The 22,799-nt window shown below is 44.0% G+C and overlaps 1 protein-coding gene across 1 annotated transcript in view; it reads right to left on the bottom strand.

The window, feature by feature from the left end:
* Positions 1 to 18,344, bottom strand: part of kcnd2 (potassium voltage-gated channel, Shal-related subfamily, member 2) — a 30,388-nt gene extending 12,044 nt beyond the window's left edge. The window contains exon 1 of the mRNA XM_028043738.1: positions 17,113 to 18,344. Within this exon, the coding sequence (XP_027899539.1) occupies positions 17,113 to 18,221 (1,109 nt within the window). The 5' untranslated portion in view covers positions 18,222 to 18,344. The remainder of the gene's footprint in view (positions 1 to 17,112) is intronic.
* Positions 18,345 to 22,799: the final 4,455 nt, after the last annotated feature.

Genomic DNA, 22,799 nt, shown 5'->3' with positions numbered 1-22,799 from the left:
TGTCAAAATATGGATGTTAATTTTAAAGCATCGGAACAGGGTTACACAAAATCAGAAACGTCTCCTCTCCAGATCGCGCTCTGAAAGCCAGCGCCAAGTGGTGGGCACATTAAACAGGCTGAGTTCTCCCAGCTGTGTTTTACTTTGCATGTCGTGTTTTTAAAGATACTAAAAGTCAGTGTTGCTGTGAAACGGGTTTCTGTGACTATTTAAAGAGCAAGAAAACTGTCAAAGTTACATAAAAGTAATAAACTGCTCTGTTTGCTCGCGCTCAAGGCAAGTTAAAAAAGCGGAACTAGCTTTAGCCTCCAGCTAGCAGCGGCGGGAGGAAATCTCCTGCTGCTACAAGCGAAGGGCAAAATAGTCCAACTGCCGCAGAATAAAGATTTTGACCAGGTTTGGCTGTCAGAGGGGAAATACTCACCCTGACTATGAGCTTGGTAAGGAAATAAACCTTATAATTAGACAGATTCAGTTGATTAAAAATTGAAAGAGGGAGGAGATGAAAAAAACATAGAAATGAAGAAGGATAAATACAATATTTATAGGATAAATAGATAATACCGTCCAGTTTATCTTCATTAGGAATGTTCTGTCGAATATGTAGACATATTCAAGATGTCCAAGTACTTCTTTAATAACTATTTTGTTTTAGTAATGGTCTTCACATTGATTAGTTATCAAACGTTCTACAGAAAAATTGCTATTAAAAAAAAAAGCAGCTTCGCACCAATTGCAATATTTTTGCCCAATCATCGATCTTTGAAAAAGCTGACCTGCTGATTCTTTTTGTCTGTGTGCAAAATATAGCAAGAAAGTCACTAAGTAGGCAACCAGAGGGTCACTGTTGTAAACCGTGCAAATGGAGAGTTGACCTGGGGGCGGAGCAAAGGGGAACGGTGGCTGATTTTTAGGATTTTGTAGGTAGATAATGTTGTGTGTGTATATATGTATATGTAGTGTGTGTGTGTGTGTGTGCATGTTATGCACAACTGTATAACCATGATTAAGTAGGGACCACACATTGGCTCAAGCCCAGGGGCCCACACCCTCCTAAATTCGGCCCTGTCCTCTTGAATGATGAGCCAATCAGAGCGCAGCTCCTGAGCACAGCAGTTAAGTTTGCTGCCTCCTTAAGGTGAGGTGCAGTGTTACACCATGTTCTGTGGCCATAGAGGGCGCTGTTGCATTTTAACACTATGCTAAAAACATTAGCTTTGAACATGTGACTAATCTGACTCATGGAAACACAGACGGGCTCACAGTACAACGAGGAGTTTGTCTCAGTTTGTTGGAGTTTGTCGACGGTTCTGTGAGTTAACGGTCCGGTGAGCGTCTGCTGGACCCGGTTTGGGAACGTTTTAATGCAGCTGCAGAGACGGCGGCTCATTTTCCCACCAATCCTCCAGGAACGTTTAGGGAAGCTGCTTCAGTTCAAAGTGCTGAGTCGGGGTAGATTGCAGCGGACCGGTTTCAGCTTTTAGGGGCAATTGGACCCAAAGGGTGAGAAAACAGGAGAGAGAGAGAGAGAGAGAGAGAATCTCCCAGAATCCATCAGAATGGACCATCAGCAGAAACGGCCAAAATACCAAGAAAACTGGAAACACTTCATGGGAACATTAATATTATTACCAGATTCCAGCAGGAACTTCATCCACCACTCAGTGGTTCTGTTCAGATGGAACCAGAACCTGCTGAGGACTGGACTGCAGCATCTCCAGAACCAGAACCGTGTCGTCTTCTCCGTGTTTTACTCTTTATTGCGTTTGCTTTCTAATTCCGGCAAAGGAAGGGGGGCTAATTGCATTGCAGGGTAATCGCCAAGCCCGAGGGATGCTGCCGTCACCTTGGAAACACCTCATCCTCATCCTCCCATGAGGAAGATTTCCTCCCAGTTTCTGCCTCCAGATGGATCAGCGCCAGAACCGGAACCAGGAGGACCAGAACCATTAAACCGTTTCATCAACCGAATTCGAAATGATGAAACCGGACATAGAAATACGCCGTCGGGTTTAATAAACTCGTGGTGATCATCATCATGTTGTAATAAACTTGCTGCCGGTTCCTTCCGCTGCTGATGACCTCCCAGCATAACTGCAGCTGGTTCCGGTCCGGCCCAGGTTCTGGTCCCAGTGGGGCGGTTCTGGAAGCCGTCCGCTCCAGTAGGACGGGAGACGTTTTAATTAAAAGTCCGGTTCAGCAGAGCGTGACTTCTTTACTGTCTGACCCAGTTAGTGGCGGCCTGGTTCTGCTGGCCCGGTCTTTGTCTGCTGCCTCAGCTACTGAGCAGAAACTCCCTGGAAACGGAACCGACAACCATCCCAGTTCCACCAACCCGATTCCACCATATAAATTAAATTAGTAAATTTCAGAAAAGTTGAGCAGGGAGTCCATCAGAACCAGGTTGGACCGGAGAAGAATCTTCAGCTGAAGGTTTTTGGACTGGACGTTCTCCAGAACTTCAGTTTGATTAACCTTCCTATGGTGTTAGGATCCCTACGGACCCGTTTTGAGTTTTAGCATGCATAAAAGTACTTCATACATTTGTTTTTTGCGTTGAAACTTTTTGACTTTGTCAGGGACTTCCATTTAAACAAAGTAAAATCTTTTTTTTTTTTTTACTAAATTATAAAGTGCTCTGGTGAAAAAAAATGACTTTTGTGGTGTTCGGGTCATTTGTGACCCGGTTAAAATTTTCAATTATAAAACAATAAAAAATGCCAAAAATTAAATCATGAACACACAATCAACCAACAGCCTCTTCCTCCAACCACTTGAGCTTCATTTAGGGGCTTTTCTCTTTGCCTTTTTGTGAGAACAAACAAAGGGAGACATGTCCAGGCTTGTCAAGCCATTTGAGTGTAGAGGTGGTGACTTGCAGAGTACACATCTCCAATTCACAGGATGCAACAATGAGGAGAAGATTCACTGTAAATGAAGCTTTGGATCACATCTTTGCTGCAAATGAGGCAGAGGACACACAGGATTTTAGCGGTGGAGATGAGCAGGCCTCTGAGAACGAAGATGATGTGGAGTACCAATTGGAAGAAACAGACACAACTGATCAGTCTGAAGAGGAGGTCACTGGTGCTGAAGCTGCTCCTGCTGAATCATTCCAATCCAAACGTGGCAACATCCGTTGGAGCACAGTTCCTCCTGATGTGCATGGAAGGACAGCTGCTGCAAACATCATCAAAATGACCCCTGGGGTCACGAGGTTTGCTGTGACAAGAATAAGTGACATCAAGACGTGCTTTGATCTTTTTTTGCCATTGTCACTAAAAAAAGTCATAATTGCCATGACAAACCTTGAGGGGGAAAAAGTCCATGGCAACACGTGGAAAGACATTGATGAGACGTACCTGGATGCCTACATTGGTGTTCTCCTCCTTGCTGGAGTTTACAGATCCAGCAATGAGGCAACTGAGAGTCTCTGGGATGCATCAACGGGCAGAAATATTTTCCAGGCAACAATGTCTCTTCGGACCTTTCAGATGATCTCAAGAGTCCTCAGATTTGACAATCGAGACACCAGAGCAAAATCTGACAAGCTTGCTCCCATCAGGGATGTTTGGGAGAGATGGGTGCAACTCCTTCCACTGATGTTCAACCCAGGGCCAGAGGTTTTGCCCTTTTCTTGAAGTAAATATATACGGGTCCAAAATGACCCGAAACACCATAGATGTTACTATATTTGATAATATTAAAATTAAAATCTTTTTTTTTGTTGAACATTTAAGAAATGTGTTTTAATATCTCTCAGTTACACTCAGGTAACAGAAAAACTGATTATTTTGTTGCCTTCTTCTCTTAAGGTTCACTTGACCACTTTTTAGACATTGAAAACGAGGGGTATGCTGTTAAAACAAAGGCCCAGGGGGCCACAAAAAAATATTAAAACCAATCTTTTCATGGATGAGGGAGCCCAACCAGCTAAACAAGAGTTAAGAAAAACATTGAATGATAAAAGATTGTTTTTAGGGTATTTTATGGCTGATTTAATACACGGGTCCAAAATGACCCGCTAACACTACAGATGGCAGCAGAAAGCTAACACCAGAGGAAGGTTAAACGGACAGAAACCCTCCTCTTCCTCCATGTTTTTTCTTTTCTAGCAGGTGACCCTCGACGTTTCCTGGATTCAAACTGCTGGACTGAAATCTGAGCTGGAAACGATAAAAATCATTTCATAACTTCAGAATAAAGCGAGGACTGAAACTTAGCAGCTTTCATTTCTCTGAGAAAATGTTTCCTACTTTTAGTTTGAAAGAATCAGTTGAAGTCTTTGGTTCACTTCCTGTTAGAAAATGTAAAACATTTCATAAAGGAGAAAAATTTTAAAGTAGGAAAGTATTAATGAAATACATTTTATATGTATTTATTTTAAATTTCTATTTATAAGACCCAATAAATCATAAGATTCTGTTTATTTTTCAGTTTATATTTGAAGGCATTCTTTAAATACATTATTTATTATACATTTTAGTTTGCAGACTTTGATTTATTTTATTTTTAAAATGTATTTTATACTTAAGCTACTAGTTTATTTTTAATTCCTCCTGTTATTATATTTAATTAGTCATTAAATATCACCACCAAAGGTTTTAACGGATTGATAATCAATCAAAATGTTCTGGATATAAATTCTGATTTTAGCTCATTGATCTTCATCACCGCTCCTCTTCAGGGTGATGATGAAGATGATGGGGGGCATCTGGGTGTGGTCACCATGGAAACTGAAACTAAATTTGGAGCAGAGTCGTGTTTCGCATCTGCTGGGTTTCTTCTGAAGCTACATGCTCTGGTTCTGGTTCTGGTTCTGACCCGTAAACTGCGGAACCAGAACGGGAAACTCTGACCCGGATCTCAGGAAAAAGACGAGCAATTCTTCATCAGCTGTACCGGGTCAGAACCAGATCAGGTACGGACCAAATTCTAATTGCAAAAGAAATGAGCAACTTTTACCAAAACCTTTATTGCTCTTCTTTTTCAACCCCAGACTGCGACCTTCTGCTAGACCAAGTCAGAGACTTTGTCCCTCAAATCTCTGATGAGTTCAAGGAAAACTGCGACAAAGATATTAATATGGAAGAACTAGACAGCGCCACCTTGTGCTTGAAGCTGGATAAATCTCCTGGCTCTGATGGCCTTACTGCCAATCTATACAGACATTTCTGGGATTATCTGAGAATTTATATTCCAGGTTTTTACAGAGATCTTATGTACCGTAATTATGTAATAATTCACTTCCTCTCAGCCTGAAACAGGTTTTATGTCCAGAAGATCTATACATGATGACATCAGGTTGGTGCAGGATTTACTCCAGTACAGTGACCTGACTGAGGATAAAGGCTTCATCCTTTTCCTAGATTTCTACAAAGCCTTTGATATGTTGGAACATCAGTTTCTTTTCAAAGTTTTACACAAGTTTGGATTTGGACCAAACTTCTGCAGAATACTAAAAAGCTTTTATAACAAGTTCAGCTGCTCTGCCACACGGTGCGTCTCCACGGTTCTCCATTAATAGTGAAACAGAGCTGCAATATTTCAGCCCTGTTGAAATATTGCATCTTGGCATCCTCTTCATCTTGGCCGTTGAAGTGAAGAGTATTTTCATAAAAAACTGATCATCATAAAAGATGACCAAATTATAATCAGTCAACTAGCTGATGACACCACAGTTTTTTGAAGAGTCTAGACCAAACCCCTAAAGTACTTGAGTTAATTAATACTTTCTCCAAAGCATCAGGATTGACCTTTAACCTGCAGAAATGTGAACTGATGGAGATTCATGGCTCTGATCTGATGGAAGCTTATAGTATCCCATTAAATCCTCAGTTAAATATCTGGGAATTTTAATGACTAAAGATGCTAAACGCAGTGAAACTGTTAACATAGAGAATAAAATACAGAATTGCAAATCTCAGTTAAATAGAAGCTCCAAAGAGATCTGAGCCTGTTTGGGAGAACCTGTTGAACCAAACCTAACAAATACATTAAAGATATAAATCAGCTGAACTTTAATTTCATCTGGAAAAATCGAGTCCACAACTTAAAGAAAGCAAATCTGGTTAAAGACTTTAAAGATGGAGGTTTACAAGCTGTTGACTTTGAGTGTTTAAATGTGGTCTTAAAGGTAAACTGGTTGAAATCTTTTCTAATGAATAGAAATAGTTTCTGGTTTTGTCTCCCTAAAGGTTTGTTTAAAAATTGGATGCATAGATTTTGTTCTTAGATGTGACTTTGTTGTAGACAGACTTCCTGTTAAGATATCTGCCTTTACAAGCAGGTTTTGTTGTGTTGGAAACTAATGTACACACAACTTCACTCCTCACCAAACTCCACCTGGAACAACAGATCTGTGTTACACAGGAATCAGTCTCTGTGTTTGGATCACTGGATGGAAAAAGGTATTTGGTCCAGAAGACATTTTCTTAATGACGATAGAGATTGGTTGTCTTATGACGAATTTTGCTTATTGTATAATTTGGACTGCTCAGATACTCAGTTTAACACAGTAATGACCTCTGACCCCTCTGCAGTCAAATATCTGGTTAAAATATAAACATTCAATCAGCTAATCTTCAGTTACTTCAACTGTTTGGATTTAACCTTTTGGACAAAAGTAATTCTAACGGAGGCGTCAGCATCTAACTAACTTTATATTTCCTGTCCGACCAAATAAAAACTGCATTTTAAATTAGTTTTCTGATTCAGAGGTTAATAAGTGGAGAACTGCTGACCTTAAATCTCCTCTAAGTCCTAAAGCTAAAGAAGTTCATTTTAAAATTCTCAAAGTTTTTCCATCCAGGGAATTATTGTGGCCTCGTTTTTCCTTTTTGAGTCTCTTACTTTGCTGTTTTGGATTTGCTTGTTATATTTCGAAGTTATTTACTTTTCTGATTAGATTTAGTTTGAGTTAAATTCTTGGTTTGTTGTGTTGCATGTTTTGCTGAATTTCTAGACCAGCCAAGGTGTTGAGGGGATCCGATTTGGTGGCCTCAGGATCTCATCTCTGCTTTTCGCAGACGATGTGGTCCTTTTGGCTTCATCAGATCGTGATCTGCAGCTCTCGCTGGAGCGGTTCGCAGCCGAGTGTGAAGCGGCCGGGATGGGGATCAGTGCCTCCAAATCCGAGGCCATGGTCTTGAGCCGGAAAAGGGTAGAGTGCCTTCTCCGGGTCAGGGGGGGTGTCCTGCCCCAAGTGGAGGAGTTTAAGTATCTCGGGATCTTGTTCACGAATGGGGGAAGAAGGGAGCGGGAGGTCGACAGGCGGATTGGCGCAGCGTCTGCTGTCAAGCGGGCGCTGTACCGGTCCGTCGTGGTGAAGAGAGAGCTGAGCCAAAAAGCGAAGCTCTCGATTTACCGGTCGATCTACGTTCCCACCCTCATCTATGGTCATGAGCTTTGGGTCATGACCGAAAGAACGAGATCGCGGATACAAGCGGCCGAAATGGGTTTTCTCCGTAGGGTGGCTGGGCTCTCCCTTAGAGATAGGGTGAGAAGCTCAGTCATCCAGGAGGGACTCAGAGTAGAGCCGCTGCTCCTTCACATCGAGAGGAGCCAGTTGAGGTGGCTTGGGCATCTGGTCAGGATGCCTCCTGGACGCCTCCCTGGTGAGGTGTTCCGGGCACGTCCCACCGGGAGGAGGCCCCGGGGAAGACCCAGGACACGCTGGAGAGACTATGTCTCTCGGCTGGCCTGGGAACGCCTCGGGATTCCCCCGGAGGAGCTAGAAGAAGTGGCTGGGGAGAGGGAAGTCTGGGCCTCCCTTCTGAAGCTGCTACCCCCGCGACCCGACCTCGGATAAGCGGAAGAAGATGGATGGATGGATGGATGGATGGATGGATGGATGGATGGATGGATGGATGGATGGATGGATGGATGGATGGATGGATGGTTTTGCTTTTGAGGTGATGTTACCACTCATACCGGAGACGCCCACTGCAGCGGCACAGGTGTTCTCCATCAGCTAAGCAGCGTGCTGGAGGACTGGAAGACTGGTGGACTGGTGGACTGGAGGACTGGTGGACTGGAGGACTGGTGGACTGGTGGACTGGTGGACTGGAGGACTGGTGGACTGGAGGACTGGAGGACTGGTGGACTGGAGGACTGGAGGACTGGTGGACTGGAGGACTGGTGGACTGGAGGACTGGTGGACTGGTGGACTGGTGGACTGGTGGACTGGAGGACTGGTGGACTGGAGGACTGGAGGACTGGTGGACTGGAGGACTGGAGGACTGGTGGACTGGAGGACTGGTGGACTGGTGGACTGGTGGACTGGAGGACTGGTGGACTGGAGGACTGGAGGACTGGTGGACTGGAGGACTGGTGGACTGGAGGACTGGAGGACTGGTTGCTGCGGAGATTCATCCAACTGGTTGCCGTCGAGGAATGGATGACCGGGTGTTGGAGCAGGAGTGGCCGGGTTGCTGCCGAGATTCTCCCGTGACCGTGGAGGATCGGTCGGCTGGCGACGGGAGGGACTGAGCGCCGGAGAGGACCGCTCCCCCCTGGGCTGGCTAAGAGTCCATTCTTCCTTTTACAGACTTATCCATTGAGTCTGCCGCTCATTACTGCCCTACATTTTTTTTAGTGGCTCATCTTTTTTAATAAATTATTAACTTTTATTTGCTCGTTTTTAAAACCCTGCCCACAGTCCCTGCAGTTTTTATTTATCAAATCTACCACTCAGGTCCCACACAAACTGGAACAATTTGGAAAAACTTTCAGGACTGGATCTCAACAAAACTTTCCCTACATCATCCCTTATAAAGAGAGGATCTAATATTTGGACCCAACCATAGAGCCAGAAGAACCTCATTCTTAACAACCTGCTGATCTTCGCCAAACTCTTCATCCACTCCTGTAAAAGGGAAAATAGAAATCCTGACTTTTCAGCCTTTAAAAACCTTTTAATGGACAAAAATCACTTCAGAACCATAAAACTGATGAAGAACAAGCAGGAAATACAGTTTGTTGATCATTACAGCCTAGAATGATCTGAATTGATTTGAAAACTCTGTCTTTTTCTGTTTTTATCGTTCTGCTATCCCTCTGTTTGATGTCTGACAAATTTATTTATATTTTTATTTGACTTTTTTTATTGTTGTCTTATAATTATATGTGCCTTAAGCCTGTCAGACTTGATCTCTTCATGTATGTACATGCCATGTCATCTTGTACAATTGTTCAGTGTTTAATAAAAAAAATGAAACTGAGCAGCAGAGAGTTCACTGTAAAACATCAGTTCACTGTAAGGTTCCAGTTCTGCTGATGGTGAACCAGTTCTGACCACCACAGCCTGTGAACTGCGACCGCAGGGGGCGCTGTTGCATTTTAGCTGAGTAAAAACGTTAGCTATGAAACAAATGCAAAAGGAAAATAAAAAAGTAAAATGTGACACTAATATCAATCTCTTCACAGAACCTTCCTCGTCTCGTTCTGCTCCAAACTTACTCAGAACAAAAACCGGAACCGGGTCGCACTTGGATCACTGAGGGATTTGAGAGAGACTGTTGCCATAGAAACCCGCAGCTCAGTCAACCGGTTACAGAAACCGGGTCGGTCAGAACCGCCCTCCATCACAACTCCTCATCCCGACCCACCCGACCTTCCTACAGAACCAGGGGCTTTAGATCCGTTTGCAATTTCGATTTCTGATGTTGGCAGCCACCCAGAGCGCCAGCAAGCGGGGGGCACCGCCCATTTGGGTTCAGCTGCAGCTCCTCACCATTTCAGGAAAGTTTCTCTGCTGTTGATACTGGTTTCTAACTGGTTCCAGACCAGTTACTGGCTGGTTCCAGACCGTCACCACAATTTCTGTCTCTGTAACAGCGGCAGCTTCTGTTGAAAGCCCCCCTCCTCTGTGTCTGTTTGTCTCGGGTTATTTTGGGCCGGGTCGGTACCAGTCTTTGTGAAGGGGAATAACGAGGCGGCTGCCAGCCGGAACGCGGCCCGTCAGGATTTGTGACGGCCGCCGGGCTGCGTCCAGCTGACAGGCGGGAGACGGGAGGAAGGCTTTCAGCTCGGAGGGGGAGACAAATGGCCGCTGTGACAGCGAGATGTAATTTCCCCAAACAGTCAAAGTGTCCTCCCACAGCGCTGCTGCTGCTGATGGACGTTTTAATGCTGCTGCGCTCCAACTGTCTCACCGGCAAAACTTCTCTCTGCTGCATCACTACATTACCCAGCAGCCTCGGGGCACAGGCACTTCACCAGCTGTCAGGGTGTCTTCAGATCCAGACCCGGTACTGGTGGGCCTGATCTGAGAACAGCTGGGGACAGGATGGAGGGCTGCTTCTGTAAAAGCTCCAGACTCTGGAGCCCAAAGATTCCCTGGTGGTCCATCAGAACCAGAACTGCTGCTGGTTCTGGGAGGAATCAGATTGCAGCAGTTTAAATTAGTACTTTCATTTTTATTCATCAATTACAAAAATTTCAGTGCAATCAGTTGCGTTTTTTTAAACATGAAATTCCTGAACCGCAACCTTTGTATTTTGTTTCCAGTATGCCGTAAATCTGACGTGCAAACTCCATCTGCTACCAGCGGCGAAGGAAACAGCTTTAATTTCTGCTTCTAAATGATCTGATTGGACGCTGGAAAAGATTATTGTTGAGTTCAAGTTGCGCTAAAAGCAGTTAGCTTATCAGCGGAGCTATGCTAGCCTAAAATAGCATCTTAATGTTAACATGTAGCAGCTAATGCTAGTGTCAGGGTCCACAATAAACACGTCTAAAGAAGCAGCATGAATGTTCAGGAAAACTCTGGAAAGATAAACTTTGCTTCAATCTGATGGTTAAAGAACTTGATGATTAATCTGATTATAATCTATAAATATCTGATTATAATCTATAAATATCTGATTATCTATAGATATCTGATTATCTATAAATATCTGATTATAATCTATAAATATCTGATTATAATCTATAAATATCTGATTATAATCTATAAATATCTGATTATAATCTATAAATATCTGATTATAATCTATAAATATCTTTGCTGTTCAGCTTAGATGTAAATTGGCAGCAAAAGGGTTTTGAATTGAAAATGTTGCTGATTTTGTTCATTTTCAATTAAAATGTAATTATTTAATAACAGATCCTGAATGAATTCCATTAAACATTTCAACCCTAACCCTCCACCTGAAAATATTTGATCTGCTGGTTCTGGTCGGAGTTGTACTGGGTCAGGCTCAGCGGTACGTAAACCTGGGCTGAATGAATATCGGGCCGGTCCAGCTCAACAGTTCAGGAACATCCAGACAGCCCATCCGTTTCCGATCACACACCGAAACCCAATTCCAGGTCAGAACCGGGAGCTGCGGTGTGTGGTTCTCTCCTACAGGGTCCAGACAGGGAGACGAGACGTCATCTGGGACACCAGAACCTGGTGGGCCGGATATCTCCATCAGAACCGGGTCCAAACCTCAGCTGGAGACAGGCCTCTGGTCCAGGGACCAGTCCAGGTGATCCAGAGGAGGCTTTCAGAACCGGTCTGGTATTGGTTCTGATGGTTCTGCTGCAGCTTCATGATCATTTTTTGTTAAATAAGCAGCTCCTTTCCTTCTTCTGCTGCCGGATCTGAGCGGAACCGAGGCTTTGTGCAGCTTGGGTGCAGAACCTGAGAACCGGACCGCTGACGTCCTCCGGTCAGAAGCAGAGATGTAACGGAGCGGCTGAAGACGACCGCAGGGCGAACTTTGGGAATGTTCTTGTTCCAGACCAGCTGCAGGTCTTTACCACCAATCAGACCTTTATTATAAACTTGACACTGATGGAAAACCGGACCGCCCAGGTCCAAACAGGCTCAATCAAAGGGTTAGGCTGAATCGAGTCAAAAAAGTGCAATGCGACCTGGATTTAACATGTAATGCAACAATTTCTAGAAACGTAGCATCTGTACTTTCTACTGCCCACTGAGACACGCTCACTGGGACACGCTCACTGGGACACGCCCACTGGGACACGCTCACTGGGACACGCTCACTGGGACACGCCCACTGGGACACGCCCACTGGGACACGCCCACCAACCAGGTGTCAAAGCTGCTCACCTGTCTCAGCATCACCTGCTCATTTCACTGATGAAAACACAAAGATCCACGAGCTGCAGCTGCATGATGGAGAGTGTGTGTTACAGTGTGTGTGTTACAGTGTGTGTGTTACAGTGTGTGTGTTACAGTGTGTGTGTTAGGGTGTGTGTGTTACAGTGTGTGTGTTACAGTGTGTGTGTTACAGTGTGTGTGTTACAGTGTGTGTGTTAGGGTGTGTGTGTTACAGTGTGTGTGTTACAGTGTGTGTGTTACAGTGTGTGTGTTAGGGTGTGTGTGTTACAGTGTGTGTGTTACAGTGTGTGTGTTACAGTGTGTGTGTGTTTGGGTGTGTGTGTTACATAGTGTGTGTTACAGAGTGTGTGTTACAGAGTGTGTGTTACAATGTGTGTGTTACATAGTGTGTGTTACAGAGTGTGTGTTACAATGTGTGTGTTACATAGTGTGTGTTACAGAGTGTGTGTGTGTGTGTGTTACAGAGTGTGTGTTACATAGTGTGTGTTACAGTGTGTGTGTTACAGAGTGTGTGTTACAGTGTGTGTGTGTGTTACATAGTGTGTGTGTTACAGTGTGTGTGTTACAGTGTGTGTGTTACAGTGTGTGTGTTAGGGTGTGTGTGTTTGGGTGTGTGTGTTACAGTGTGTGTGTTACAGTGTGTGTGTTACAGTGTGTGTGTTAGGGTGTGTGTGTTTGGGTGTGTGTGTTACAGTGTGTGTGTTACAGTGTGTGTGTGTTTGGGTGTGTGTGTTACATAGTGTGTGTTACAGAGTGTGTGTTACAGAGTGTGTGTTACAATGTGTGTGTTACATAGTGTGTGTTACAGAGTGTGTGTTACAATGTGTGTGTTACATAGTGTGTGTTACAGAGTGTGTGTGTGTGTGTGTTACAGAGTGTGTGTTACATAGTGTGTGTTACAGTGTGTGTGTTACAGAGTGTGTGTTACAGTGTGTGTGTGTTACATAGTGTGTGTTACAGTGTGTGTGTGTGTGTTACAGTGTGTGTGTGTGTGTTACAGTGTGTGTGTTACAGAGTGTGTGTTACAGTGTGTGTGTGTTACATAGTGTGTGTGTTACAGAGTGTGTTACAGTGTGTGTGTTACAGAGTGTGTGTTACAGTGTGTGTGTTACAGTGTGTGTGTGTTACAGAGTGTGTTACAGTGTGTGTGTTACAGTGTGTGTGTTACAGTGTGTGTGTTTGGGTGTGTGTGTTACATAGTGTGTGTTACAGAATGTGTGTTACAGAGTGTGTGTTACAGTGTGTGTGTGTTTGGGTGTGTGTGTTACATAGTGTGTGTTACAGAATGTGTGTTACAGAGTGTGTGTTACAGAGTGTGTGTTACAGTGTGTGTGTTACAGTGTGTGTGTTAGGGTGTGTGTGTTACAGTGTGTGTGTTACAGTGTGTGTGTTACAGTGTGTGTGTTAGGGTGTGTGTGTTTGGGTGTGTGTGTTACAGTGTGTGTGTTACAGTGTGTGTGTGTTTGGGTGTGTGTGTTACATAGTGTGTGTTACAGAGTGTGTGTTACAGAGTGTGTGTTACAATGTGTGTGTTACATAGTGTGTGTTACAGAGTGTGTGTTACAATGTGTGTGTTACATAGTGTGTGTTACAGAGTGTGTGTGTGTGTGTGTGTTACAGAGTGTGTGTTACATAGTGTGTGTTACAGTGTGTGTGTTACAGAGTGTGTGTTACAGTGTGTGTGTGTTACATAGTGTGTGTGTTACAGTGTGTGTGTTACAGTGTGTGTGTTACAGTGTGTGTGTTAGGGTGTGTGTGTTTGGGTGTGTGTGTTACAGTGTGTGTGTTACAGTGTGTGTGTTACAGTGTGTGTGTTAGGGTGTGTGTGTTTGGGTGTGTGTGTTACAGTGTGTGTGTTACAGTGTGTGTGTGTTTGGGTGTTACATAGTGTGTGTTACAGAGTGTGTGTTACAGAGTGTGTGTTACAATGTGTGTGTTACATAGTGTGTGTTACAGAGTGTGTGTTACAATGTGTGTGTTACATAGTGTGTGTTACAGAGTGTGTGTGTGTGTGTGTTACAGAGTGTGTGTTACATAGTGTGTGTTACAGTGTGTGTGTTACAGAGTGTGTGTTACAGTGTGTGTGTGTTACATAGTGTGTGTTACAGTGTGTGTGTGTGTGTTACAGTGTGTGTGTGTGTGTTACAGTGTGTGTGTTACAGAGTGTGTGTTACAGTGTGTGTGTGTTACATAGTGTGTGTGTTACAGAGTGTGTTACAGTGTGTGTGTTACAGAGTGTGTGTTACAGTGTGTGTGTTACAGTGTGTGTGTGTTACAGAGTGTGTTACAGTGTGTGTGTTACAGTGTGTGTGTTACAGTGTGTGTGTTTGGGTGTGTGTGTTACATAGTGTGTGTTACAGAATGTGTGTTACAGAGTGTGTGTTACAGTGTGTGTGTGTTTGGGTGTGTGTGTTACATAGTGTGTGTTACAGAATGTGTGTTACAGAGTGTGTGTTACAGAGTGTGTGTTACAGTGTGTGTGTTACAGTGTGTGTGTTAGGGTGTGTGTGTTACAGTGTGTGTGTTACAGTGTGTGTGTTACAGTGTGTGTGTTAGGGTGTGTGTGTTTGGGTGTGTGTGTTACAGTGTGTGTGTTACAGTGTGTGTGTGTTTGGGTGTGTGTGTTACATAGTGTGTGTTACAGAGTGTGTGTTACAGAGTGTGTGTTACAATGTGTGTGTTACATAGTGTGTGTTACAGAGTGTGTGTTACAATGTGTGTGTTACATAGTGTGTGTTACAGAGTGTGTGTGTGTGTGTGTGTTACAGAGTGTGTGTTACATAGTGTGTGTTACAGTGTGTGTGTTACAGAGTGTGTGTTACAGTGTGTGTGTGTTACATAGTGTGTGTGTTACAGTGTGTGTGTTACAGTGTGTGTGTTACAGTGTGTGTGTTAGGGTGTGTGTGTTTGGGTGTGTGTGTTACAGTGTGTGTGTTACAGTGTGTGTGTGTTTGGGTGTTACATAGTGTGTGTTACAGAGTGTGTGTTACAGAGTGTGTGTTACAATGTGTGTGTTACATAGTGTGTGTTACAGAGTGTGTGTTACAATGTGTGTGTTACATAGTGTGTGTTACAGAGTGTGTGTGTGTGTGTGTTACAGAGTGTGTGTTACATAGTGTGTGTTACAGTGTGTGTGTTACAGAGTGTGTGTTACAGTGTGTGTGTGTTACATAGTGTGTGTTACAGTGTGTGTGTGTGTGTTACAGTGTGTGTGTGTGTGTTACAGTGTGTGTGTTACAGAGTGTGTGTTACAGTGTGTGTGTGTTACATAGTGTGTGTGTTACAGAGTGTGTTACAGTGTGTGTGTTACAGAGTGTGTGTTACAGTGTGTGTGTGTTACAGAGTGTGTTACAGTGTGTGTGTTACAGTGTGTGTGTTACAGTGTGTGTGTTTGGGTGTGTGTGTTACATAGTGTGTGTTACAGAATGTGTGTTACAGAGTGTGTTTTACAGTGTGTGTGTTACAGAGTGTGTGTTACAGAATGTGTGTTACAGAATGTGTTTTACAGTGTGTGTGTTACAGAGTGTGTGTTACAGTGTGTGTGTTACAGAGTGTGTGTTACAGTGTGTGTGTGTGTGTGTGTGTTACAGTGTGTGTGTTTGGGTGTGTGTGTTACATAGTGTGTGTTACAGAATGTGTGTTACAGAGTGTGTGTTACAGAGTGTGTGTTACAGTGTGTGTGTTACAGAGTGTGTGTTACAGAGTGTGTGTTTGGGTGTGTGTGTTACAGTGTGTGTGTTTGGGTGTGTGTGTTACATAGTGTGTGTTACAGAGTGTGTGTTACAGAGTGTGTGTGTTACATAGTGTGTGTTACAGAGTGTGTGTTTGGGTGTGTGTGTTACATAGTGTGTGTTACAGAGTGTGTGTTACAGAGTGTGTGTGTTACATAGTGTGTGTTACAGAGTGTGTGTTACAGTGTGTGTGTTACAGTGTGTGTGTTACAGAGTGTGTTACAGTGTGTGTGTTACAGAGTGTGTTACAGTGTGTGTGTGTGTGTTACAGAGTGTGTGTTACAGTGTGCGTGTTGGGGTGTGTGTGTTACAGAGTGTGTGTTACAGTGTGTGTGTTACAGAGTGTGTTACAGTGTGTGTGTGTGTGTTACAGAGTGTGTGTGTTACAGTGTGTGTTACAGAGTGTGTGTTACAGTGTGTGTGTTACAGTGTGTGTTACAGAGTGTGTGTTACAGTGTGTGTGTTACAGTGTGTGTTACAGTGTGTGTGTTACAGAGTGTGTGTTACAGAGTGTGTGTTACAGAGTGTGTGTTACAGTGTGTGTGTTACAGTGTGTGTGTTACAGTGTGTGTGAAGCAGTATTTATTTCCTGCTCTTCCTCCTCTTCCTTCCTGGAGTCTGAGAGGAAGATGAGTTGGAGCCTCAGAACCCGGACCTCAGGTCAGGACTTCTGGTTCTGGTTCATGCGAGTCAGAGGTCTGACTCACATGACCTCTGACCCTGCGGGTCCAAATTTTTGGCTCTGAGCTAAAGTTCTGGTTCTGTTGACAAACTAGACTGGATCTGGGAGGAGCATCAGAACCTCCTGACCCAGACCAAAGAGCTGCTGGGTTCTCAGAACTTTTAATGGTTCTGACAGAAACCCAGTAAGAAACATGGACCTGCATGTTCATAGTTACATGCAGGTCCAACATGTCCCGGTCCAAATGTTAAAGTCACCAGAAGCAGAGCAACGTTGACAAAGACCCCAAAACCAGGACGCTGTCACTTTAAGACTTCTCTAAAGTCCAGCCCAGCATGGAGTAGACCCTGGAGACTGGAAGCCAGTAAGATGAAACCATTAAGATACCAACTGGAAACCAGTAAGATACTAAATGGAAACCAGTAAGAAACCAACTTTAAACCAGTAGATGATCCGCTGCTAACCCACTGGGCCGGTTCTGGTGGACAGAAGAACCTCTGGGTTCGGCTCAGTTCTGCCTCTTGGCAGAACTTCTCCTGAACCTCCGGAAACATTAGCTGCACATCCGTCCTGAAAATTAGCCCCGCCCACTTTGGGACCACAAAAAAATAGGAGGCGTCACTCACCCCAGCGTTGTCATGGTAACTATGGTGTACCAAAAGGCTGCCGGGATGCTGGTGAACTTGCTGCCAGAACCCTTCTCAGCGTAGAACATGACGGTGGCGAAGATGATGATGGCCATGGTGAGCGAGAAGAGCAGGAAGCCCAATTCCGACGCGCAGCTCTTCAGCGTGTAGCCCAGGATGCGAAGTCCCGCAGAGTGCCGCGAGAACTTGAAGATCCGAAAGACGCGGAAGACCCGCAGGGTGACGAAGGCGCCGCTCACGTCCTCGTTGTCCGTCATGACCAGACCGATGTAGTAGGGCATGATGGCCACCACGTCGATGACGCTCATCACGCTCTTGACGAACCTGTAGCGGCTGGGCGCCGCCAAGAGGCGCAGCAGGTATTCCACCGTGAAGATCATGACGCACGCCGTGTCCAGGCAGAAGAAGGCCAGCGCGTAGAGCTCACCGCAGGACAGCACCTTGACGCGGTTCGGCGCGGCGCCGCACGGCACCGTCTCCGCCACATTGGCCATGACCGACACGGCGATGAAGAAGCCGGTGACGTAGTAGAAGACAAGCGCCATGGTGGAGGTGTGCGGGTTCTCGAAGGCGCGCCACATGGTCTCCCGGAGGCTGGCATCCGCGGGCATCAGGTCGCTGCTCTGCTCGCTCTCCTCGTCGTCCTGGATGCGCTCCTGGTTCTCCCGCCGCCGGTCCTTGTAGTCCTCGTAGCAGCAGTCTCCGATGATCTCCGGGACGATGCCGAAGAAGGTCAGCTCCTCGTCATAGGCGGAGATGCACTCCTGGCGCGGGAAGTGCAGCTTTCCGGTGCGGTAGAAGTTCAGGATGTGGCGGAAGATGTCCGGGTCGCGGTCGAAAAAGAACTCGTTGCTCTCCTCGTGGAAGAAGAAGTCCCGCTCCGAGCTGCCCAGCAGGGTGTCCGGATAGCGCTCCAGCGTGTCCCGCCACGTCTGGAACTTTGTGCCACTGACGTTCAGCACGATCAGCCCTTCCCGGCCGCGCTGCTTCTCCCGCGGAGGCGCCGGCATGGGCGCGCTGGCCACCGGAATCCAGCCGACGGCCGCGGCGCGGGCGAACGGCATCCAGGCTGCGACTCCCGCAGCCATGCTGGCCCGGAGCTCCGGAGGCTCTGGAGGGTTAGACAGAGGTTCAGACAGCCGCAGGGCAACAAGCGGACATCCAAGAACCAGCGAGCGGAGTTCGGAGCTCCGGGTCAGCCGGAGCGCGGAGCTTTACGCACAAAGTCGGTGCGTAAAGCGCGTAAAGTTGAAAGCGGCGCTCCAGAGATCAGCCGCTCATTTTCTGGCTGTTCAGAGGCGAAAAGCTTCAGAGGGAAGCAGCAGGTCCAACCCGTACCGGACCGGACCGGACCGGAAGGTCTTCCTGCAACAAGTCTTCCAGTTGTTAGGAGAAGTTGCAGCCTCCCGGTCCGGCTACGCAGCGGGGAGAGGAGAAAGTCCGAACAGAACCGAACCTGTGCAGATAAACTGGAGGTTCGGCTGGAGGAGAAGAAACCGCAGCGGCTCGATCTGCGGTCACACAGGTGCTGTTGGAGAGGAGAGGCGGAAACTCACCCCCCTCCCCCCTCGCGTCCCCAACTCGGTGGGCGGAGCCAGAGAGTCCCCGCTAATCGGGGGAGGGGGAGCCCGCCACGCAGCCCACGTCACGGGCCGGGAGAAACCTGTGACGTGCTGAGGTGATTAGTTTAATGATTGGTCCCTGGATCTGTGACTCTGGTCGGCTCCGTGGGCGCTTCTCAGTTTCTACTGAAATGTTTCAGAGACAGCAGCGGTTCTCAACATGAGGTCCGCAGACAGAGGGAAGAACCGGCTGCTTCGTTTCCCTCTAGTGAAGGAAACCAGTCTGATGGCCCAGTTCCTGCAGTCCCACCAGTAGAAGATGTGAAGCTTTTCCCTTAAGAAACAGCTGGGATGTCCATCATCACCTCATGGATGCTACCTGATCCCTCCTGCAGCTGCTTCAGCTCTGGTCTGGGTCCCGGTTCTGGTCCTGGTTCTGACCCTCTGACAGCTTCACTGCAGCTCCTCCTGACAGTTCCTAGATGCTGTTGCCATGGTAACCAGCCCTGCAAGGCAACAGTGCTGCCCACTGCACCACAGTGCAGCCTGAGTATCAGAATGTCCTACCTTTTTAAAATATTTTAAATACAGAGACGTTTGTAAGAATAAAACAGTATCAGACAGGGTAAGCAGGTTTTATTGGAATTACATTAAACAGACTAATACAAATCAACGCAACTCTTTTATGCGCATTAATCCGTTTCATAGCATCTGTTATCAGCAGCAGCCACAATGTGTCACTGAACCGCACAGGTCACTGGAATGATGGGATATGATTAATATACACTAATATTACACGGCTATTATAGCTTCAATCTCACATAGCATCGCTACCAATATGCTCTGTTTAGCAAGGTTTAGTAATAAAGAGTGTAATAATCTAAAGTATTTTAACGTATAAGGACAAAATAGGCCACAAAACAATATATTTTGTCCGTATTAACTGCCAAACAATAACTTGTTTACAGTAGTAACGACTTTGCAGATGACAAAACTAAAGTAATAAATATATTTACAAACTGCTGTCATGTAAAGTAAAACATGAAGTAATTCAGCAGCTCAGTGAAGCCAGATATAAAATAAATTAAATAAAACTTACCTTAATCTGCGACGAACTAAAATAGACGAAACCAAACTTCCACAGGCAGGATGATAAGAAATCTGCTGAGTCAGCAGATTGTGATGTAGCATCGATGAGAGCATCACCACAAGGTAGGGCGGATTGATGGGTAGCAGATAGTTAGATCACTTGTTCTAACCGGCGCCTTCCTCACTCTGATCTCTGTGTTTTTCAGCTGCTGCTCAGCAGTTTGACCCAAAGCTGACTGTCATGGACAGAAGTGGCTTCATTAGGCGCCAGAACGGGAGAAAGGCGTCAAGGAACCAAAGTGACGCCAACCAGAGTCAGACCTGGGTTAGCCCAACTTGTCCTGCTTCCTGGTTCATACAGAACCAGGCTGAACCTGATGGACAATAGACTGATGTTCTGGCTGTCACAAAGAAGTCAAATATGTTTACAGATCTGTGTCTGTTTTCTTAAATACAATGTTATATTAATGCCATGTTGTCATTTTTTAAGTGTGTCTACACACATTTTTGGAAATATGGTAATGTAAGATAATTAAATGCCCATCATCTGCCAACAATACTGAGTCTATAACACCAGTGAAAAACTTTTAATGGTATGTTAGATGTAAACCTGTCAGAGCAGAACATGTAAGTACATAAATCAATATTGATTCCTAACTTTGATTCATTATAAAATAAGCTAAAATATGAATGTAGGTCCACATTCAGGAGATGGTTGAATCAATGTAGATAATGGAGACAGAAACGTTGATTCAACAAGTGAATCACCAACTGTTTCAACATCATTTTAATATCGTTTCAGTATCATTTCAACATCGCTTCAGTATCGTTTCAACATCGTTTCAGTATCGTTTCAACATCGTTTCAGTATCGTTTCAACATCGTTTCAGTATCATTTCAATATTGTTTCAATATAATTTCTGTATCGATTCAGTATCGTTTCAGTTTAGTTTCAGTATCAATTTAGTATCGTTTCAATATCGTTTCAACATTGTTTCAGTATCGTTTCATCGTTTCAGTATCGATTCAATATCGTTTCAACATCGCTTCAGTATCGTTTCAATATCAACTCAGTATCGTTTCAACATCGTTTCAGTATTGACTCAGTATCGTTTCAATATCGTTTCTGTATCGATTAAGTATCGACGCAGTATTGTTTCAACATCGTTTCTGTATCGATTCAGTATCGTTTCAATATCAATGCTGTATCGTATCAGTTTAGTTTCAATATCGATTCAGTATCGTTTCAGTTTAGTTTCAATATCGATTCAGTATTGTTCCAATATCGTTTCAATGTCGTTTCAATATCGTTATAATGTTGTTTCAGTATCGTTTCAGTATCGTTTCAATATCGAGTCGGTATAGTTTCAGTATTGTTTCAATATAGATGCAGTATCGTTTCAGTTTAGTTTCAATATCGATTCAGTATCGTTATAATATCGTTTCAATGTCGTTTCAATATCAATTCAGTATCGATTCAACATCGTTTCAGTATCGTTTCAATATAAATTCAGTATTGTTTCAACATTGTTTCAGTATCGATTCAATGTTGTTTGAGTATCGTTTCAATATAATGTCTGTATCGATTCAGTATAGTTTCAGTTTAGTTTCAATATCAATTTAGTATCATTTCAATATCGTTTCATCATCGTTTCAGTATCGATTCAATATCGTTTCAACGTTGTTTCAATATCGGTTCAGTATCGTTTAAATATCAATTCAGTATCGGTTCAATATCGGTACAGTATCCTTTGAATATCAATTCAGTATAATTTCAGTATCATTTCAATATCGTTTCAACATCGTTTCAGTATCGTTTCAACATCGTTTCAGTATCGTTTCAATATCAATTCAGTATCGTTTCAACATCGTTTCAGTATCGATTCAATATTGTTTCAGTATCGTTTCAATATAAACTCAGTATCGTTTCAACATCGTTTCAGTATCGACTCAGTATCGTTTCAATATCGATTCAGTATCGTCTCAATATCGATGCAGTATCGTTTCAGTTTAGTTTCAATATCGATTCAGTATCGTTCCAATATTGTTTCAATATCATTTTAACGTTGTTTCAGTATCGTTTCAATATCGTTTCAATATCGATTCAGTATTGTTTCAATATCGATTCGGTATCGTTTCAGTATTGTTTCACTATCGATGCAGTATCGATTCAGTCTCGTTTCAATATAGATTCAGTATCGTTTCAATAGCGTTTCAGTATAGATTCAATATAATTTCGGTATCGTTTCAGTATCGTTTCAGTATCGATTCAATGTCGTTTCAATATCGTTTCAATATCGTTTCGGTATCATTTCAATATCGATTCAGTGTTGTTTAAATATTGTTTCAATGTCGTTTCGGTATCGATTCAATGTCGTTTCAATGTCATTTCAATATCGATTCAGTATCAATTCAATATCATTTCGGTATCGTTTCAATATCGTTTTAGTATTGTTTCAATGTCGTTTCAGTATCGTTTCAGTATCGATTCAATATCGTTTCAATATCGATTCAGTGTCGTTTCAATATCGATTCAGTATCGATTTAATATCGTTTCTATATCGTTTCAATATAGTTTTAATATCGTTTCAGTATCGTTTCAGTATCGTTTCAGTATCGATTCAACGTCGTTTCAATGGCATTTCAATATCGATTCAGTATCGATTCAATATCGTTTCAATATCGATTCAGTATCGTTTCAATGTCGTTTCAATATCGATTCAGTATCGTTTCAATGTCGTTTCAATATCGTTTCAATATCGATTCAGTGTCGTTTCTATATCGTTTCAGTATCAATTCAATATCGTTTCTATATCGTTTCAATATCGTTTCAGTATCGTTTCAGTATCGATTCAATATCGTTTCTAAATCTGGCTTCAACATTAATTCAATGTTTCTAATATTTCAACGTTTATTTTCTGTCTCCCAGCAGAGGCATTGACATGCCAGAGATGGAGGTGTACTTAAGGTTTCCACACCTCCAATCACACAAATGATAATTTGTGTGAGTCTGTT

Source organism: Xiphophorus couchianus, chromosome 17, assembly GCF_001444195.1.
Source record: "Xiphophorus couchianus chromosome 17, X_couchianus-1.0, whole genome shotgun sequence".
In the NCBI taxonomy this organism is placed as follows: Eukaryota; Metazoa; Chordata; class Actinopteri; order Cyprinodontiformes; family Poeciliidae; genus Xiphophorus; species Xiphophorus couchianus.
Note: the sequence above shows the minus strand (reverse complement) of the source record. Positions and strands in the feature narration are given on the sequence as shown.